The 22,703-nt window shown below is 42.7% G+C and overlaps 1 protein-coding gene across 1 annotated transcript in view; it reads right to left on the bottom strand.

The window, feature by feature from the left end:
* The window catches only part of LOC126188932 (cadherin-23-like), a 514,643-nt gene that overhangs the window by 261,297 nt on the left and 230,643 nt on the right, over window positions 1–22,703 (bottom strand). Inside the window, exon 3 of the mRNA XM_049930652.1 lies at window positions 11,404–11,760. Coding sequence (XP_049786609.1) covers window positions 11,404–11,593 — 190 coding nt within the window. The 5' untranslated portion in view covers window positions 11,594–11,760. The remainder of the gene's footprint in view (window positions 1–11,403; window positions 11,761–22,703) is intronic.

Below are 22,703 nucleotides of genomic sequence, written 5' to 3'. Positions count from 1 at the left end.
TATTTCCTGGGTTTAACCCATCTAATTGGTTTTCAAAAAAGATAAAGATGGATCTATCAAATAGTAGGGTGATTACAGAGTTTTCAATGTTCGCAGTATAGCAGACAGTTACCCAGCTCTGAACATCCCGGATTTCAGGCAACTCTGTGTTCAGTGTCACTGACTGCAAGACAGCATATGTGCAAATCTCTATGTGTCCAAGCAATATTCTTAGAACTGTACTTATTACACGTTTTGGCCTCTTTATGTTTATGTCATATGGGCTTAAGAACGCTGGTGAAACACGGAAGTGCTTTATTGGTAGCGTACTATTCAAGTTTCCGTTCTGTTATGCCTATTTCGATTTGTCCTAATTTTCTTACTGGACGATGACTCCCATAACTCGCATCTTAAACAAATTCTCGACATGCTCTCTGAGAGCGGAATTATGATCAGAGAAAGGAAATGGCATCTTTAACAAAAGCAAGTCACTTTCCTTGGTCATGTAATAAATGACTCGCATTTGCTCTACACCACATCGTGCAGAGACCATCCAGCAACTTTTGCCACTGCAGAACTACCAAGAACTATGTCGGTTTTTAGGCATGATAAATTTTTGTTGAAGGCACCTTCCGCAGCCAGCTGCCCTTCAGGCGCCATTCTTTCAAGACCTCACTGGCAAAAATGCCACCAACAAATGCAAACTCATGTCGATGTCAGAAACGCAGTAAGCTTTCGAATGCATTACAGACTGCCTCATCTGAGCCATTACTTTGGTGCACCCCCTACCTGACTCCCAGCTCATCATAATGGCTGACGTCACTGATTCTGCTGTTGGCGTCGTCCTGCAACAAGAGGTGGTGGGTGTTCAATAGCAAGCTCTCGACTTCACAGCGCAAGTGGTCAGTGTATGACTGAAGCTACTAGCAATCTACGACGCAGTATGTTACTTCCGCCAAGCCATCAAACGACATCCTCTGATTTTTTTCACAGACCACCATCTACTGGTTGACTCTATTCAAAACCCGTCGTATGGCCCAACAACCAAAAGTGATGGTCTGCGGTGTCGTTTCATTTCATAGCAGGACCCCTTTGGTTGTCATCCCCAAACCCTTAGGCCGTGTCGTACATGAGCGACAGAAGCGAGAGACAGTGCGCGACAGCTTCAGGCGACAAAACACAACCGCAGGTGTAGTTACGGAAGTGTCGTACGTGAGCGACATCTGTGCCGCTGTCTGTCTCCCGCTACAACTGGCGACGTTTGAATTCAAATGTGTGTGAATCTTGTCGCTGCAGCACGCGCGACACAGAGCGACAGCCACGTGTCTTCTTGGCAAAGCAGTGGAGCGGACGCGACGGCAGCAATGAATTACTTAACATCTGATTTTGAGAAAACTATTCGGTGAAAAAATTTGATTCTTCCGCAACCTATATCTATATCCATAAATGATAAAGGTCAGAATTTATTTTCGTTATTCGTCATAATCACTGTGCTGCACGAAATTGAGTACATGGCTGCACGAAATTTTTAAGAATTTGCAGAGGTGAAATCACGTTGTGTAGACTTTCCGTATAGTTCATTTAAGGTCATACATTATTGCGTATGAAATGTAACAAATATATCTAAATTGTATTTAAGGTTGAGGCCGGAAAGATATCTCTTTTTTCATTCTTGAGATATTGGTTGTTATATCCGCGGACGGGTAGCTCCCGTCTCGTCCGAATCTTTCCTGCGCTTCGGGAATCAAGTGGTCGTAAAAATCGTCGTATCTCATAAAAGGCTCAAGAACTCGAAACGACGAACTTTGGAAATGACAGCACGCAGAAAGGACTATTTTATCATATGATTAACACTCGATACGTTTTTGTAAACGCGTGAGCAGAGTGAAAACAAGATTCCCTATAACTTACACCATGAGGTTTTGTCCAAATTTTCACAGCCAAACAAAGGGAGAGAAACAGGTAAACGGGGTATCAAAGTGACCAGAGTAGGGTCTAGCTTGACATGAAAATATTTAACTGCTTGAAGGTAATCAGGGCAATGAACGAAAACTTAATTAATAAGCTGAGGAAAAATTGAAATATTTCGCGAAAAGTTGCTTTAATGAAGGGTCAAAAATGTCATCTGTTCAGGACCTAGATATTTTGCACATAAAAAGATACACTGGTGCGGTATTTAAATGTCAAAAAGGCTTCCTTCGAATCAAGTACATTAGGAAGGCAAACGAGGAATCAGTAAGATCATGTTTTCTGAATAAAGCTTGAAATTCAAAAATGGAAGAAATCGGTCTAATATTTTATTAAATGATTTGTGTAAAAGAAATAAGTAGATCAGAGAAACATTGTACGTGCCTCTGAATGATGCTCGAAATCATGAACAGAAAATGAGGTGCACCAAACGTTTCCCTAATACTTCTTATTTCGTACTTTTAGACAAATCATTACGCAAAACACTTGACTTTCTTTTCAAAAATTTTGTAAGCTTTACTTTTACAGACTATTTAGAGTAATTGAAACGCTTGGCCTTAACGTTGACTACTGATGAATTACGTTCGCAACATTAAATATCTGTATTTCATGGTTCATTGTAATTTATTAGGAATTAAATGTGTGTGATTTATTGAGATAGGTGTGAATATCAGGTTCTTTGGCAAGACCTTAAAAATATACTTAGCGATGCAGTGTAAGCAGTATACATAAAACTTAGTATACATCATTGTAACTGAGCCAGAAAAAATATAAGAACGGGCGGGAATAAAACCCAGGACCTTATCCTCACATTTAACTATGAACTGTATGCTCTACCCCTTGCCATAGCCACCTATTGTTCAACAATATCAATCTGTGTGCTTATGTTTGTATTTAGCGTAGTTTGTCATGTAATAGTCATTCCTTCGCATTTACTGGCTGTTCTTGAGCACGCAAAAAAAACATTCGTATTTTATTGATGTGATAGTCGAATGCTCCTCTGCTCATTCACGTGTATTCGAAGAACTTGTCCGGTGATCTTATGAAATTCTCCATGGAGATACCTCCCTTTGTATATTTCATGCACAGCATTCCTTTTCGCTTTATTTTAAATAAATCTAATTCTGTAGCCTTACTCTCCAGCTACAGTATACTACAGGTTAAGGACGCCGTTTTATAGAAACAGCTGGTTGGATCTAAGTAGCCATCTTGTAGCATAACATGGTCACTCGCACACAGGACACCCACGGTTTTCGCCCAATGTTGCTGCTTGTCGATGGTGTGTCGCGTATCCAGAAGTCGCTCGCTTCTGTCGCTCATGTAGGACATGGCCTGATTACAGCACTGCACTACCTGTAGCCGGTAATTTGGACAGCAGACTAAATTTTCGGACATGTGAAGGCTGGAGGCTATGTCCTACACTCTGTGATTAAAAGTATCCAGACACCCCCCCAAAAATACGTTTTTCATATTAGGTGTATTGTGCTGCCACCTACTGCCAGGTACTCCATATCAGCGACCTCAGTAGTCATTAGAGATCGTGAGAGAGCAGAATACGGCACTCCTCAGAACTCACGGACTTTCATTGTGGTCGAGTGATTGTGTGTCACTTGTGTCATATGTCTGTCTATACGCGAGATTTCCACACTCCTAAACATCCCTAGGTCCACTGTTTCCGATGTGATAGTCAAGTGGAAACGTGAAGGGACACGTACAGCACAAAAGCATATAGGCCGATCTCGTCTCTTGCCCGACAGAGACTGCCGACAGTTGAAGAGGGTCGTAATGTGTAATAGGTAGACATCTATCCAGACCATCACAGAGGAATTCCAAACTGTATCAGCATCCATTGCAAGTATTATGGCAGTTAGGCGGTAGGTGAGAAAACTTTGATTTCATGGTAGAGTGGCTCCTCATAAGCCACACATCACGCCGGAAAATGCCAAACGACGCCTCGCTTGGTGTAAGGAGCGTAGACATAGGACGATTGACCAGTGGAAAAACGTTGTGTGGAGTGACGAATGACGGTATACAATGTGGCGATCCGATGGCAGGGTGTGGGTACGGTGAATGCCCAGTGAACGTCAACTTCCAGCGTGTGTAGTGCCAACAGTGAAATTCGGAGGGGGTGGTGTTATGGTGTGGTTCTACAGTACAGGTCCAAATTGGTGTTTTAAGCACCTCTTTGCTTCCCACTGTTGACGAGCAATTCGGGGATGGTGACTGCATCTTTCATCATGATCAAGCACCTGATCACAATGCACAGCCTGTGGCGGAGTGGTTACACGACAATAACATCTCTGTAATGGACTGGCCTGCACAGGTCCTGACCTGAATCCAATAGAACACCTTTGGGACGTTTTGGAACGTCGACTTCGTGCCAGGCCTCACCGACTGACATCGATACCTCTCCTAAGTGCAGCACTCCATGAAGAATGGGTTGCCATTCCCAAAGAAACCTTCCAGCACCTGACTGAACGTATGCCTGCGAGAGTGGAAGCTGTCATCAAGGCTAAAGGTGGACCAACACCATATTAAATTCCAGCATTACCGATGGAGGGCACCACGAACTTGTAAGTCATTTTCAGCCAGGTGTTCAGATACTTTTGATCACATAGTTATCTTCGAGGTCTCGATTATGTTGGCTTTCAAGAAGATAAAACAAGACCGAATGCTGCATATTTTGTCACGATCTACTTCTATACAGCTTGTGATCGAATTTTTCTGTGACCTTCACTATCTCCGGATCTCTCTTCCAGTGAATACATCTGGTCAAGTGTAGTCCTTCCATGTGTTACGCTTATATTGTCCAGAAGTTTACTTTTGATATATGCATTGTCAAACGTATTCTTTCGCAGTATATTTCCAATTTATCAAACTTTCTTCCTCAGCATTCCATTAATATGTTCCTTTTCCAGTAGGACCACTTCAGTTATAAAATTTCTGAGGAAGTCTGTACTGCTTAACAGACCACTCCCATCTACTTTTAGTCACCTCCAAGGCTTTCTCCTGCAGGCTGAGCTTATGGGCACACCAACTGAAGCCGAAATCCACAACTGTGGCCAGCAAGCTATTACCATACAACCGTGGTCAACTTAAGATTAAAGTAAGGAAGTGTCTGTGCCTTGTTGCGATTATTTATAACTTTCAATGAATGCGTACCTACTTTCACTTTGTGTCGATAAACTCTGATGCCCACGGATACCGAGATTGTTCTTGCCTTTCAACTTGTTGCTTTACTTAATCTATGGTTCAAATGGCTCTGAGCACTAAGGGACTTAACATCTATGGTCATCAGTCCCCTAGAACTTAGAACTACTTAAACCTAACTAACCTAAGGACATCACACTACACCCAGTCATCACGAGGCAGAGAAAATCCCTGACCCCGCCGGGAATCGAACCTGGGAACCCGGGCGCGGGAAGCGAGAACGCTACCGTTAGTTAATCTGATAGTCGGACATTGTGCAATCCTGCTTTGAAATGTCGTGTAGTTAGATTTAGTTAATTAGTTAGTTCCATGTTCCGCATTTGTATTCATCTTAAAAGTGATGATGTGGAACATGTGAATTGAACAAAACATTGCAGTCATATGTAAGGTGAGTGGTGACGCGTAAATGACAAAGATAAGTTCTGTATTGTTTCACACATTACATACGAGGGTAATCCCAAACGTAAGGTCTCCTATTTTTTTATAAGTACAGAACTCTGTTTGTGTGGCAGTTGGTCACACTGTTATGAAGAGTGCTTCACGCGCTGTGTGTCCACATGCGCACGCAGCGCTGAGGCGCTCAGTCTTGGCTTGGCAGCTGTTGAGAATGGGCCTCCCGTTGGATGTTACCGCCAAGCGCGAATTGCGCGCAGTTATTCGGTTTTTGACCGCAAAGGGCACTGCGTCCATTGAAATCCATCGCCAATTCACGGAAGTGTATGGTGAGTCGTGCATGTATGTAAAAATATTCGTAAGTGGTGTAGAGAGTTTGTAGTTGGTCGGACCGAAATTCACGACGAACAAAAGAGCGGGAGACCATCAATTTCTGAGGAGACAGTGTTGAAGGTTGAGCAAAGCATGCGTGAAGATCGGCGGATCACTCTGGATGATCTCTGCACGTTGGTTCCTGAGGTTTTCCGAAGCACCGCTCACAGAATTTTAACGGAAACACTGAACTACCGGAGGGTGTGCGCAAGATGGGTGCCACGCATGCTGACTGAGGACCACATGCGGCAACGAGTTGATGCTTCCCACGCATTTCTTCACCGCCTTGCAGCCGAACAGGACAAATTTTTGGACTCAATTGTCACGGGTGACGAAACTTGGGCATACCACTTTACACCTGAGACCAGGCAGCAATCACGCCAGTTCATAACTTTCTGAACAGCATGGCGGTGAGCTGGTATGACATGCGCATACAAAAACTGCCACAGTGGCTAAAAAAAAGCATAGACAGAAATGGTGATTATGTGGAAAAATAGCTAAATGTTCAGGCCGTAAACTGATGTAAACCACTGTAGAAATAAACAGGTCTATGTGCTTATGAAAAAATAGGAGACCTTACTTTTGGGATTACCCTCGTGTTCCTGTGTCAATAAGGATAAGGATAACGAAACTGAATGCAAAGGGCATACATACCTAGAGAGGCGTAGAGAGGGCAGCTGAACCCGCCCCCCTTTTTTCCCTAGGAAAAACAATCTTCGCTAACTCAACTCTCTCATCCTGACATGCCATAAAGACAGACGTTTCAATTCAGAATTAACGTGAAGAAAACCGGAACTTATAGCTGATACTGACTAATAGTAAGTGTATCTAGAGGCATCTGCCGTACTCTCGAAGGTATTTAGTCATTCACCCCAAAACTAACGTCAGATCCCCCCCTCCCCACCGCAGACAACACGGATTGTGGGTAAGCACTTCCTGAATTTCATAAAATCGAGAAATATGAAGGGAACTTTCGAGTGTACTAGTGTGCCTGCATAGACTAGCAAAGTGGGTAAGACTGCACAACGTATGCTGTCGTAAACATTTTTCCTTAAGTCATAGGCCGCTCTATCCTTTTACAATTTAATCTTTATTAGCGGCACGAGACTGCACGCTCTAGCACTGTCGGCAACGTGTGGTTCACAGATTTTGATACGACTCCTCGTACTCCGCGATGTCATGAGTTTTCTTCCGTATCTATCCAGCCCTCACTGATACGAATCAACATTATGCTACGGTATGTAATGCTTGTGTGGTAGAATAACATGTCTAGACCTTATTGTTCTTAAGTTTCTCGTTAAATGGTGAACTTTTTTCCCTACATTTTCTGAAAAATAAATCCGGTAGGAAAAATTAACAACGGTTCTTGGGTTGCACATAGCTGCAAGCGGTTTTTGAAACATTGTTGCTCATTTACTCATTTATGGCTCATCGTGAGGAAGATGAATTTTCACTTCGACGGACTGTTGACAACAGATTTCGTCAGTGAATAAATATATTCGCAGTTTTTGGTTAATATTCCCAAACGCTTAAACAGATTCCGGCAAGATGTATGTAAGCGTGTAATCAATGCTTATTACCGAAGTAGGAAGTCACTCCAGAATATCATTCCATAAGACACCAATGAATGAAACTATGTATGTTAATTTATTGACTTTCGTGTCCTCACGGTTGACACTCATTCTTAAGGCAAACAAGTAGCACATACTAAACGTTTTAGCAGGTCTACTGTATGGTCGTTTCAGTTTAATGTTTCATCAATATGGATACCCATGAACTTAGAATTATTTTATATTGGTGCACTATATTGATTGGTCGTGGGATTTTTGACAGTACAAACATGAATAAACTGTGTTTATTCAAAGTTTACATATAGCCCCTTTATGGAAATTAGTGAGTAGCTCTTACGAAAACATCATTTACTGTCTTCTCGTTAATGCTATTTTGCTCGAATGGATAATACTCGATTTTTTCAGTCAAATGAAAAACCTTCATGATACTAATCTCTACGGCCAGATCAATGATGATAATGTTTTTCACTCATTCTCCGGGTTTGAGTGGTTTCACTCAAAAATTGATGGTGCTAGACTGCAAATTCATATTTCAAAAAATGAATAATCACTTTTTTATTTATATTTATTAACGCTTTGTCTCTCTCTACTAACTGGTTTGAAACCACCACCAATAATTCTCTTTCGGTAAATGCTGAGGTGACGTTAACAGGCAGCGTATAGGATACAATAGTGTTTAATTGTTTGATGACTTAATCCCTTGCTTTCCTAGTACATACTGCCAGTTATCAGAAATACAGGGTGTATCAAAAAGAATCTTCCGATAAAAAAATTTTATAACTATTATGTATTTGAGATATATGCGTGGACGACATACTGCTGGAACGAGCAAACTCTCGAGCTTTACATGATTCTCGCTAGGTAGCAGCAGTGTGCGCCCACTTCAGTTCTAGTATCCGCCATAGTTCCACGAGTCCGTAGAAATCCGTTCGCCGTGCAGCTCGACAGCTCAGCATGCCCCCTGATGCCCGTCTTGCGTGCCTTGTGTCGGCGTTTACATATGAAACCACACAAAATTCAGCTACTGCAAGTTCTCCCTGAAGGCGACAAATAACAATATGTGGGGTTCTGTAATTTAGTTCTCGGCAAGATGAAGGATGACAGTTTTCTTCCACGATTAGTGTTTAGTGACGAGGCAATATTCCATTTAAATGGGAAGGCAAACCGTCATAATGTGAAAATATGGGGTACGGAACTACCACACGAAGCTGTACAACATAAGAGAGACTCTCCAAAATTTAATGTATATTGTGCAGTTCCATGGGAATTGGTGTGTGGTCCATTTTTCTTCGCCGAGAACACTGTTACAGGAAGCACTTATCTTAAAATGTTTGAGAACTTTTTTTCCCACAGTTGGAGACTGACTCGAACGACTTCATTTACCAACACGATGGAGCACCGCCACTCTAGCGTCTGGAAGTGCGGGAATTTTTAAATCAAAGGATTACTGAACGATGGATCTGCCGCAGTGGACAAAATGATTCAGCCTTACATCACTGGCCTCCATGGTCACCGGGCCTGACTGTATGTGATTATTTCTTGTGGGTGTTTATAAAACACTCAGATTACGTGCCTCTCTTACCATCAACAATGAATGAACTGACATCGCATAACAGCAGCTATGGAAGCTGTAACTCAAGACATGCTCGCAGCAGTGTGGGAACAATTTGAACACCACATCGACATACGCCATGAATCTCAAGGGGGCATATTGAACACCTACGAAAAGGTACAAAAAAAAAACTTTTTGAGTTTCCCGTTCGTCCAAAAACAAAATTCATGGTATATGTTTGTTAGTTTCAAAAATATAGACGTGGAAAATCGGATGATTCTTTTTGATACACCCTGCATTTTTTCGCGAGAAATATTTGTCATCGTTAATCAATTTTCTTCGAATTTCTTTAATATAGTTTCAGAATAGGAATCATCCTTCCAGGTACTGTATAATGTATGTTGCGGTTAATTTATCTCCAAAATCACATTTCATGTAGTCGTACAATTTGTCACATTACCGCGCAACTGAACGTTTTGACATTTTGATCCAGTCACGAAGTTCAATATTAAGTAAACGCAGTATTCACAAGCAAGGACGAAAATCTTAACTGTAAGTTACTGATACTAAATAAAAAGCCGGTGTGGGAACGACAATAAGAGCGAAGAAACAAGATAATGATTTAAAATTCCCAAAACGACAACAAAGTGCAGTCAACAATAATTTAAAACCAAAACGATCAACTGTTCTTGCTAATTGGGTCAGTGGAGTCCAATTGTCGCTCCTAGCGGTGCAGAGGGGTGCGAATTTGGTTACAGACTTGTTACAGTGTTGTCTAGAGATACCTGAAACTGAAGTACCAATGACTGAATGGTATTTCTTCATACATGTGAAATACTATACTTGCTACTTTTAGTAGGCTGTGAACTGTAAACACGTTTGTTTGCCTGAGTGTGTTTTGTACGTTTTTAGCCGGTGACGTAATTTTCTGCACAATATGTTTACCTTTCACACAAATAAATGGTTAAATAAGTATTTGAGGTTTACATTCCAATGAGTTTCCATTTATGGAGATCGTCACACCTTTTCAATATACGAAGTGCAAACAGTCGCTTAAATTTTGCAATTTTTCTCTTTGCTCCATAAACGGATAAGGGAACTTTTACGTTTTACGCTCGAGTTTGTATTCGAACGATACATCAGTTTAATTAGTCCGAGGTTAATTGCATCCAACACAACTTAATCTGCAGCGATGTAGTAATCAGTTGTAAATGATGACTAGATGAATAAGTCTGTTTAGTATGTAATTAAAGTAACATGTAAACTTTGGCGTACTCTATGAGATGTTTACACGTCCCTCTGGGGGTAGGTGTATCCTCACTCTTGGAATATGTGTATCCCCGTTGTATACCTCTGCTTTAGTTCGACCAGTGTAAGTACTACAGACTGTTTTCATGCAGAAGATTGAATGGATAGCGCAGTCAACTAAATCATCAAAAGAGTTGTTTCAGTTGAAAGAAGGAATACATTTATCAACTGACAGTAAACTACGGAATGGTTTCACTTGGAAATAAAGTATGATTAGTTCATTCAGTACGCAAAACTAGAACTGACTGTATCAGTTGTTTTCATTCGGTTGCTTGGTTCAAATGGCTCTGAGCACTATGGGACTTAACCTCTAAGGTCATCAGTCCCCTAGAACTTAGAACTACTTAAACCTAACTAACCTAAGGACATCACACACATCCATGCCCGAGGCAGGATTCGAACCTGCGACCGTAGCGGTCACGCGGTTCCAGACTGTAGCGCCTTTAACCGTTTGGCCACACCGGCCGGCCATTCGGTTGCTTCCGCAGACTTGTTTCATTCAAAGGAAATAAATGAATAATAATTCAAACGAAACGTAAGGCTACAACCGAATGAGTCTATTGTTTTCCAATAGCCGAGTGAATCGATTGTTTTCACTCAGTTGTTTCCATCACTACGCTCAACTCAGAGGTAGCCGGTTGGAATCCAGGTCGTGCAAAATATTTTCGTCTCTGGTTTTTTGGCCCGCAGGGGGAGAAGAGGTCGTGGCGTACTGTTCGTGATCACCAAACCTATGTGTGAGGGCGTATGCAGTGTTGATGGTGATCAGTACATCGAGCTCGACTGTGCCCTTTTTGCAATTCGCGAGGAATAGGTTATGAGCCATCCTGTCTAATTTCCGCTCATCTTGGCCATCCATACGACACAGACACACAGTTGAAACTGCAGCACAGGTCACAGGTAGGCAATGGCAACCAACCTCTACTAGGACCCTTGAATACAGGATTGGCTGATTAATCGTCTGCAAAAAAGTCCACTTTCTGTCACCTGATAAAAATAAAATTTGGTGCAGTGGTCAGTTCAGTGGAAATGTCAGTGCTTATTACATACCTACAGGTGTCTCTGGGCCTTCCTTCAACCTGAGCACTATTTCCGCCTGGCCGTCCGTGAGGAACCTGGGAGGGCTGTTGGCAACAGTGGCCGCCGGAAAGACGGCTGAGATCAGCAGAACCAGCGCCGCGCCCCGAGAGGCACTCCTCGTCTTCCGCTCTGCAGCGGAATCTGACCGCACTCCTGCCATCCTCTGCGCAATGGGGCAACATGGGCGCAATGGCTACGCCTGTGTGTGCGTGCGTGTGTCACCTGACGCAGAGGACTGTTGTAGAGGATGCCCGCATCTCAGGGCTTCTGTTTCTCCTTTTGTTCTGCGTCAACCTGATGCGTTACCTGCAGAGAAGTCGCATCTCCCTGGAAGAAAAGAAAATTTTCTTTTGTGAATGTTGTAGTGAGTAGCATACAGGAATTGGGCAAAAATACTGGAAAACTGCAAGAAATACACGCTTGAATATAAATGCAGATGCTAACATAGCCTGCAGGTTGCTGTGTTGTATTGATGGCACTTGCGCTGTGTTCTCAATAAGTTTCAAGTGTCAGCCGTGGTCAGAACAGTATTCTGTGGAGTTGTGGGTGCATTATGTCGGAATTAAGTGAATACGAAAGTGGGCAAATTCTTGGTGTTCGTGTGGTGGGTGTTTCCACAAGCAAGGTAGTTGAAATGTTTGATGTTTCAAGAGGCATCTGTAACATCATAGCTTACACACTACACACCTTTTGTTGATATGTTTTGTCTCTTCCACATAATCTCTTTGGTTATCTTTGAGGTTGAACAATTTTGTTTAAATAATTTTTTGTAGAAATGTCAATATGTGCAAATGTTCGCCGGCCGAAGTAGCCGTGCGGTTCTAGGCGCTGCAGTCTGGAACCGCGAGACCGCTACGGTCGCAGGTTCGAATCCTGCCTCGGGCATGGATGTGTGTGGTGTCCTTAGGTTAGTTAGGTTTAACTAGTTCTAAGTTCTAGGGGACTAATGATCTCAGAAGTTGAGTCCCATAGTGCTCAGAGCCATTTGAACCATTTGCAAATGTTCTGTTTTGTTTAATATGTTTGGTTACTGTTATGTAAACTGCTGACCTTCACTTAGGGTTCTTAGTTATTTTGTATGTAAAAGGCGTTGTGGTTCCCCTATGGAACGGAACTTTGTAGCGCGCGCAAAATGTGGTTGGCATGGATAAAAAGGTGGAACCAAGAGTCAGTCGGGGACGAGCTACCAAACTATCAACTGCTCATGTAAAAGTTGTGTATTGTGCTGGTTCCGAGAGAGGCTTCTCCCGACGCTTTCCAATGCCTCGGATGGATGGATAAAGAGCTGAAACTATTCTGGAATTGGTATCTCTCATCGCCACCAAGAAATGACAGAGTCCAGCAATTCTACCTGCAAATCCACCCACCAACATGCAATCGCCACCACATTGCGCAATCACTGTAATGGAACACTATAGTAATGCACAGTGAAGGATCAGCTCATAGGTTGTTATGGTGTACCCAAATATAAGATAAAATTTGACTGAACTCTTGTACCTACCGTGATTTATCCTCAGTCACATGTCCACTTAGGGTCCCTCCCACGCTAAAGTCTTTACCGAGTGTCCTTTATTGAAGGCATATTAAAATTAATATGGCAATAGAGTGTGCTAAAATTAATATTATTTGTTGAAAGGACCTACAAATATCTCAAATTTGTGTTTCACTGCAGTAAAAATTCAGAACTGCAACTGTTGAGAGTTATATGTTCATACTTGCTAAGTACTTGTTTCTCTAGTGGATCAGAAGTGTGTTTAGTTTGCTCTGCTACAGTGGTCAAGATTAAGGGCCCCCCTCCATTGAAAGTAGATCAAATACACAAAGTTACTTAATTATAGAAAGTTTTAATTACTCTTGCTATTCAAGTCAAATTCTGTACAATACTGGGTTCCTCTCGTGTATTGAAAGTGCATATTAATGGTGTAACAGGATCCACAGTTTGTCTATTATGCCCATGCTAGATAACGATTAATAGAAAGACCACTATCTATGAAAACAGTAACTTCTTTATTCAAAAGACAGTGAGAAGTAATCTGTTAGTGAATTCCATTTAAATTTCATTCTAAGTAGAAAGGTGTTTAGTAGTGAGAGACTTAATCTATGCACAATAACTAATTCTGCTGTGAACTACACCCATATTTCATGTCAGATAGGAATATGTTTGAAAAGTAATTGATAAAAGAGAGACTGAACCTATGTCCAATTTATGATGCTACAGCGAATATTAATAGTAATGTTATTAAGACTATTCAGTTTCAATAAGCCCTGTAGGTAATAGTGTGTATTGTTATCTGTTATATTTATGCAAATAGTTTGGTCTGCTCTGTCAGCTCTAACCTTAACGTGAACATATGCAGGTGCCAGAGTTCATTGCATTCTCGTGTGACAAAGTATAGGCTGTGATTGCCCATTGACATTACTTATTCTCAGTTTCTTGAACAAGAATGTTACTCATTCTTATGACTAATTAGGCTGGCGACAGTTGTTATTATCATTTAGATAGTGAGGATAGGTAAATTATTATTTGCTATTGTTTAAATATTTACGTAATTCTGACCTTCATTTCCGATAAGCCACCTCCATTAGGTACATCACGGTCAACACAACTTAATTCTTTTCAGAGGGTAACACTGCCCTGATTCTTTTTAATGAAATTACTTTAATAAAAATGATTTCATTTATACGAACTACCTCCAGCTTTGAGGTTATGGTATAACAGTAAGATTTATACCGTATTCAGGGAAAGTGGGAAACTATTATAGCTAAATCACACAACTGACGAAAGTGTGTTAAGTGATCGCGACACACGGTCCCTGAAGAGGACTGTGACGGAAAATAAGGCAACGACAGCTGTAAAAGTCACTGCAGAAGTGAATGTCGCACTCGTGAACCCTGCCAGCGCCAAAGCAACACGAAGGGAGCTCCATACGCTGGGAATTAAATGGCGATGTGGAATAGCAAAACCACTCATCAGTGATACAAATGCCCGTAACAGGAAAACATGTTGCCGGAGCCAAAGACCTAAACTGTAGAAGTAGGGAAGAAAGTCATTTGCTCGGATGGTTATTATTTCACGTTGTTTCAAACTTCTGGCCTAGTTTACGTCTGGCGTACGCCGTCCGAAGCGTACGACACAGCTGCCTGCTGCTAAGAGTCAAATGTGGCGGGGTTCGGTGATGACTAAGGCAGCCATATCGTGGTATTCCATGCGCCCCTGGTTTACTCTTCAAGGTCACATTACTACCAAGGATTATGTGATCATTTTAGCTGATAAGGTCCATCACATGGTACAATATTTATTCCACAATGATGATGCAATATTTTAAGCTGACAGCGTCCCTGTCCCCACAGCTCATATCGGCCAGGACTGGTTTCGTGAGGACGAGGAAAAATTGTCGCATTTCCTCAGGCGACCATAGTCAACTAGATCTCAATCTGATGAACTTGCCGCTACTCTGCAGGGAGGAATGGTATGGGACTCCCTTGAAAATCATACAGATCCACTATTTATCCATTTCGAAACGAAATGAAGCTGTTTTGAGTGCCAACCGTTTTACTACATCGTATCAGGTGTGGCGATCTGTTGTGTTTTTGGTTTTTCTGTATTTTTGTCCACGCTCTGTATGTAGTAATTGTATTTTACAGCACACAGCTATGTTAATACGCCTACATTTTAGAACAGCTTCTCTTCCGTGGCTAGAAGTGACATCGACAATGCGTCATGTGACAACAAGTATCCTGATATTTCCGACATGAATGTTAAATTAACAATGGCACCTTTTACTGTGTGAACAGTATCTGCAGTTTGTACAAAATAGCGGAAGATAACAGAAAGGGACGTTCAGGACTTCTAGTACAGTATGAGAGAAAGCAAAGGCAAAATTCAATGTCCTGTCAACAAGAAAATCATCTCTCTAACAATTAGTCGACGAACGCTTTCCTTCTGAGTAAGAAGATACAACGTTTTCCGTTTTTCCTTTTGCAGGACCTGCCAAAGGAAACTGAACTGTTAGCAGAGGTTGTTAGTAGTGATCTCGCGGTTGCACCGTGTGATTACAAGTATCCGAATAATTCCCGAGACGCGTGTTGACGACCCAGGTGCGTTTACACTGCCATTTGTATCGGCACATGTATGAGATACATGTATATGCGACTTTGCGACATGTATCGCGACTTGTATGAGTTGACAAGTATCAACCTCATATATGTATGAGCGTGCGTTTACACTGGTTGATATGTATCACTGTGCGATAGCTTTCGACGACGATTTGGAAGATTTCACATTTTTATGTGCTGGTACACTTGCTCTTTTGGAATAGCAAAAAATTGATATACGTGCCAGATGCATGAAAAAATTATAGAATGTATTACATACTCTGATATATATAAAACTTTTACCTTCACTTCTTGGAATAAAACTTGCACAATGGCCTCGCAAACACGAAGAATAATGTTGCATATGGCACTTTTTGATGTTCTATGCAGATACATTAACGTCGAAACGATAGTCGGCACCTGCAAAACTCAAACAGCCGCCAAATAGCCTGGTACTACGCATGCGCTAATCGTCAAAATAAGCGGCAGGCGACAAGACGACAGGAAATGATAGTACTGCGCATGCGCGAGTTCAAATGTGGCTCACACATGTCGCGTATATGGCCAAAAAGCGATATACAAAATGTATACGCGATATGTATGAGCTCGAGGGTCCGCATACAAGTTCCGTGAATTTTTGTATGAGGTGATGTATCGCGACATGTCAAATTGACATGTCGCTCATACATGTCGCGATACATGTATCCCAGTGTAAACGTCTGCGTCAACACGCGTCTCGGGAATTATTCGGATACTTGTAATCACACGGTGCAACCGAGACATCATTTCTCTCTTCACAGCGCGCGCAGACTGCACAAAATCAGAAAAGATCATTCCACCCTTCTAGTATGAAAACAAACAAACAAGCGGTCACATCGACAATAAAGTCATTAGGATTAACAACGAGTCGAAGATCGCCATCGTATTCCCTAAGTTTTAACCACATTCGTTTCTACTAGTTTTCGTATGGGCGCTGACAATCTCGTCGCTGAGCGCCCGTAACGCACAAACCAGCACCATGTAAGACCGCTACGGGAAATCCCGTTGTTTTAGAAATTACTGTATTACTTACGGTGCTTGTCAGCCCCGTGGCATTTTTTCGCCGCAGCGGCTGTTTCGATGTTGTCTTGCAGTCAAGGCCGATGCGAGCTTTCACGGAATAGTGCGGAAACAGTCTTCAAGTTTCAGGAAAGAGACGAGTGAGACACCCTAGCGAGCAGAGACCGCCGGGGCCGGCCGCGGTGGTCTCGCCGTTCTAGGCGCTCAGTCCGGAACCGCGCGACTGCTACGGTCGCAGGTTCGAATCCTGCCTCGGGCATGGATGTGTGTGATGTCCTTAGGTTAGTTAGGTTTAAGTAGTTCTAAGTTCTACGGGACTGATGACCACAGATGTTAAGTCCCATAGTGCTCAGAGACATTTGAACCATTTTTGAATTTTGTTTTTTTTAGAGACCGCCAGGAATTACTAGGACACCCCCTTCCTCTCTCACAGGCGAAATATAAACATGGCTTTAATATATGAGGCCAATATCAGTCCCCAACTCCCCCAACGACACTCTCCTTTCCCTGCTGCATAACATCATCACTAGAGTAGAACAAGACCTGTTGTGATCTGGTGAGACTACATTCAGAGAATTTTAGTAGCTTCCTGCGATATTTTATACCGCAGATGTATTCCTCTGTGCTTCATGTGTTGACCGAAATATAACATTCGGAAAAAGAAAAGCTCACTTTCTGCGCTAGAAAAAAGAAGAAAAGTGAAATTTGGAGGTCAAAATGTTTTTTCCTCTCCAGGATATGGTATGTTCTCGATTTGCATGGAATACAATACAGCGAAACAGACGATCATAATTGAAACATTATGATCGGTGCAATTTAGCAATTCATTTGGCATGTCTGCACAAGAACGCCTTACAACGAGAAGAAATGACTATCTTGTCTGTTAAAACTGATTGACCAATTTGACGATGGTTTTGGAAGATTTACAATATTATTCTCCTCGAATGCTGGCCCTGTGTTATATTTTACGCTAACAGCCCAAGAATTCAATTCACGTAACTCGTTTTTCCGCTTTAATTTTGCCAGTTACTATTGAATATGAACATCCCGGGCAAAAGATTAGTCACTCCCAAGAGAGATCACGCTAATCAGTGTAACACCGCCTCTACCGTTGATGATGCCTCAGTATGGCGAGAAGGAGTGTCCTCAAGTTTCGTCCGATATGCAAATATACATTTTATGCCACCCACTGAGAATTAAATCCTACAGATCTAACAAATTACAGGGATGTTGATTACTAAGTTTAGCCCGCTGTTTCGTACAGTCCCTGACATTTATACAGTGAGGTATTTGTGCAGACTGAAGGGACCTATGACATTTTTACCAATGCTGGGATTCGAACCCGGCTACCTGTTCTTTAGGCATATGCACTGACCACTACGCCACCCTGGCACAGTGACTTTGCACAAGAGCACACTCTGCCCTACCACACCTCCCTTTGGAAAATCAAGATTCCTATTCAAGCTTCTGTCCATTTGGTATTCCTCCAAACTCGAACAGTATTGCATAGGCTCTCCAAAAAGAATTGCTTTTTCGCAAATCATAGACTATTTTTAAGGGAAACTGAGTGTAAACTAATAAAATACACTCCTGGAAATTGAAATAAGAACACCGTGAATTCATTGTCCCAGGAAGGGGAAACTTTATTGACACATTCCTGGGGTCAGATACATCACATGATCACACTGACAGAACCACAGGCACATAGACACAGGCAACAGAGCATGCACAATGTCGGCACTAGTACAGTGTATATCCACCTTTTGCAGCAATGCAGGCTGCTATTCTCCCATGGAGACGATCGTAGAGATGCTGGATGTAGTCCTGTGGAACGGCTTGCCATGCCATTTCCACCTGGCGCCTCAGTTGGACCAGCGTTCGTGCTGGACGTGCAGACCGCGTGAGACGACGCTTCATCCAGTTCCAAACATGCTCAATGGGGGACAGATCCGGAGATCTTGCTGGCCAGGGTAGTTGACTTACCTAGAGCACGTTGGGTGGCACGGGATACATGCGGACGTGCATTGTCCTGTTGGAACAGCAAGTTCCCTTGCCGGTCTAGGAATGGTAGAACGATGGGTTCGATGACGGTTTGGATGTACCGTGCACTATTCAGTGTCCCCTCGACGATCACCAGTGGTGTACGGCCAGTGTAGGAGATCGCTCCCCACACCATGATGCCGGGTGTTGGCCCTGTGTGCCTCGGTCGTATGCAGTCCTGATTGTGGCGCTCACCTGCACGGCGCCAAACACGTATACGACCATCATTGGCACCAAGGCAGAAGCGACTCTCATCGCTGAAGACGACACGTCTCTATTCGTCCCTCCATTCACGCCTGTCGCGACACCACTGGAGGCGGGCTGCACGATGTTGGGGCGTGAGCGGAAGACGGCCTAACGGTGTGCGGGACCGTAGCCCAGCTTCATGGAGACGGTTGCGAATGGTCCTCGCCGATATCCCAGGAGCAACAGTGTCCCTAATTTGCTGGGAAGTGGCGGTGCGGTCCCCTACGGCACTGCGTAGGATCCTACGGTCTTGGCGTGCATCCGTGCGTCGCTGCGGTCCGGTCCCAGGTCGACGGGCACGTGCACCTTCCGCCGACCACTGGCGACAACATCGATGTACTGTGGAGACCTCACGCCCCACGTGTTGAGCAATTCGGCGGTACGTCCACCCGGCCTCCCGCATGCCCACTATACGCCCTCGCTCAAAGTCCGTCAACTGCACATACGGTTCACGTCCACACTGTCGCGGCATGCTACCAGTGTTAAAGACTGCGATGGAGCTCCGTATGCCACGGCAAACTGGCTGACACTGACGGCGGCGGTGCACAAATGCTGCGCAGCTAGCGCCATTCGACGGCCAACACCGCGGTTCCTGGTGTGTCCGCTGTGCCGTGCGTGTGATCATTGCTTGTACAGCCCTCTCGCAGTGTCCGGAGCAAGTATGGTGGGTCTGACACACCGGTGTCAATGTGTTCTTTTTTCCATTTCCAGGAGTGTAAAACATGGTATAATTTTACGCTAGTTTCATACAGTACAGCTCCAAAATAATGACCATAGTCTCATAGGTATGAAAAGTTCACCACTTCAGCACATTTGATATGTTTGTATGATTTCCAGAATGAAATAGGTCATCTATGAAGAAGGTACAACAGTGCTAAAAAGTATTTGATTGCCAAAAGGCAAGAAAATATGTTATGAAGGAAGGCGTCCTATGTCTATAACTATTAATCTAGTACTCAATGGGCCCAGGAAATCATACCTTCAGTAACCACAGGAGAAGGTAATTACAAACGCAGCGTGATGTCGATCGGACTAGAACGGGTAAGCAAATGGGAATAACCTTTGTTAAAGAAACCATTCTTGAATTTGGTTGCAGCGAATTAGGAAAATCTAAATATATCAGTAAGACCTTAAGGACACAATAATAAAATAAGTCGTGAAAAAATAACACATCAGTTTACCAACTTATTTATGGAGCCATGTCGAGCTCTGCATGTTGGCGCTAGAATTTTTTAACGAGCCTCCCGTAGAAGTAATCCCGTGTATAAATATACGTTCAGAAACAAATTAAACGCCTGGTGTCGATTCGCAACGATGCACGGAAAAAAAGAAATTACTCTATATAGTGTGTGTTATGTTTGCCTTCACTGCATACGTTTCTTGCCAATCTACACAGTAGTCGATAGTGTAAACAGACAGGTCGCAAGACGAATCTGCTAGCAAGTAGAAGCACCGAAGTCGTCATTTTACTACATCCTTAGTACGACGACATGTATTTACAAACGACATTTCAGATAATCTGATTTGCTGCTACTTGGCATTTGTAAGATTAACTCACTGACTAAGGCACTCTTACGGTAGAACAATGGAAAATGGCCGACGGGGACAGGTTCGTTGACCTGATCCTGTCACTGTTAAGCTGAGAGCGAAATTCTCACGAGCACAAAAGGTACCGTCATAAACCTAGTGTTCTGCAGCTTATTCTTCTGTTAATGAAACCTTCTTGTGAGTTAATGAACGAAGAGGATCAGTTTGCTTACATTCGTCGGTGTACTAGGTAATATATACGAGGCGATACACAAGGTAATTAGTTCGACAAACGGTATCATAGAAAAAAAAAAAACAGAAGATAAAAATATAACAGAGACCTTTCCTTCAACGGAACATCCCTTGGCCACAACATACTTCCAACAATTTTTCTAAGCTGCTGGGAACTGGGAACTGTATAATGTGCATTAGGCAGGCTGGATCTAGCCATAGTGCGTATGCATATGCGCATTAAACAGGTGCAAGCTCCCAACTCAGTCAAAACTAAATCGTTGTCAACAAACCCTTGAAAACCATACACTCCACATAGTTATCGCATAGTTATCAACGTCTCAACACGAATCCCTTCCCAATTTACCAGATGCCTTTCGATACCATCTGTGGTCATCTCGATGTCATCAGCTGCTATTATTTTCAGTATACTTACTTACGGTCAAATAAGGCAGAATGAGTAGATAACATTCCATCAGAATTTCTAAAATCACTGGGGGAAGTGGCAACAATACGACTATTCACGTTGGTGTGTAGAATATGAGTCTGGCGATATACCATCTGATTTTCGGAAAAGCATCACCCACACAATTCCGAAGACGGCAAGAGCTGACAAGTGCGAGAATTATCGCACAATCAGCTTAACATCTCATGCATCGAAGCTGCTTACAATAATAATATACAGAAGAATGGAAAAGAAAATTGAGAATGCGCTAGGTGACGATCAGTTTGGCTTTAGGAAAAGTAAAGGGACGAGAAAGGCAATTCTGACGTTACGGCTAATAATGGAAGCAAGGCTAAAGAAAACTCAAGACACTTTCATAGGATTTGTCGACCTGGAAAAAGCGTTCGACAATATAAAATGGTGCAAGCTGTTCGAGATTCTGAAAAAAGTAGGGGTAAGCTATAGGGAGAGACGGTTCATATACAATATGTACAACAACCAAGAGGGAATAATAAGAGTGGACGATCAAGAACGAAGTGCTCGTATTAAGAAGGGTGTAAGACAAGGCTGTAGGCTTTCGCCCCTACTCTTCAATCTGTACATCGAGGAAGGAATGATGGAAATAAAAGAAAGGTTCAGGAGTGGAATTAAAATACAAGGTGGAAGGATATCAATGATACGATTCGCTGAAGACATTGCTATCCTGAGTGAAAGTGAAGAAGAATTAAATGATCTGCTGAACGGAATGAACAGTCTAATGAGTACACAGTATGGTTTGAGAGTAAATCGGAGAAAGACGAAGGTAATGAGAAGTAGTAGAAATGAGAACAGCGAGCAACTTAACATCAGGATTGATGGTCAGGAAGTCAATGAAGTTAAGGAATTCTGCTACCTAGGCAGTAAAATAACCAATGACGGACGAAGCAAGGAGGACATCAAAAGCAGAATCGCTATGGCAAAAAAGGCATTTCTGGCCAAGAGAAGTCTACTAATATCAAATACCGGCGTTAATTTGAGGAAGAAATTTCTGAGGATGTACGTCTGGAGTACAGCATTGTATGGTAGTGAAACATGGACTGTGGGAAAACCGGAACAGAAGAGAATCGAAGCATTTGAGATGTGGTGCTATAGACGAATGTTGAAAATTAGGTGGACTGATAAGGTAAGGAATGAGGAGGTTCTACGCATAATCGGAGAGGAAAGGAATATGTGGAAAACACTGATAAGGAGAAGGGACAGGACGATAGGACATCTGCTAAGACATGAGGGAATGACTTCCATGGTACTAGAGGGAGCTGTAGAGGGCAAAAACTGTAGAGGAAGACAGAGATTGGAATACGTCAAGCAAATAATTGAGGACGTAGGTTGCAAGTGCTACTCTGAGATGAAGAGGTTAGCACAGGAAAGGAATTCGTGGCGCGCCGCATCAAACCAGTCAGCAGACTGATGACCAAAAAAAAAAAAAAAAAAAAAATACATAAATTATCTAGTTTCCAGTGTGGGCAGCAATCTGTTGTTGCTCGCTGTTGATACTGTGGTGTATGGCAATGTGTCGAAGTTGAATGACTCCAGGAGGATACAAGATGTCTTAGACAAAACGTCTAATTTCTGTGATGAATGGCAGCTC

The sequence above is a fragment of the Schistocerca cancellata genome, chromosome 5 (assembly GCF_023864275.1).
Source record: "Schistocerca cancellata isolate TAMUIC-IGC-003103 chromosome 5, iqSchCanc2.1, whole genome shotgun sequence".
NCBI lineage: Eukaryota > Metazoa > Arthropoda > Insecta > Orthoptera > Acrididae > Schistocerca > Schistocerca cancellata.
This window is presented reverse-complemented; position numbering and strand designations above follow the sequence as displayed.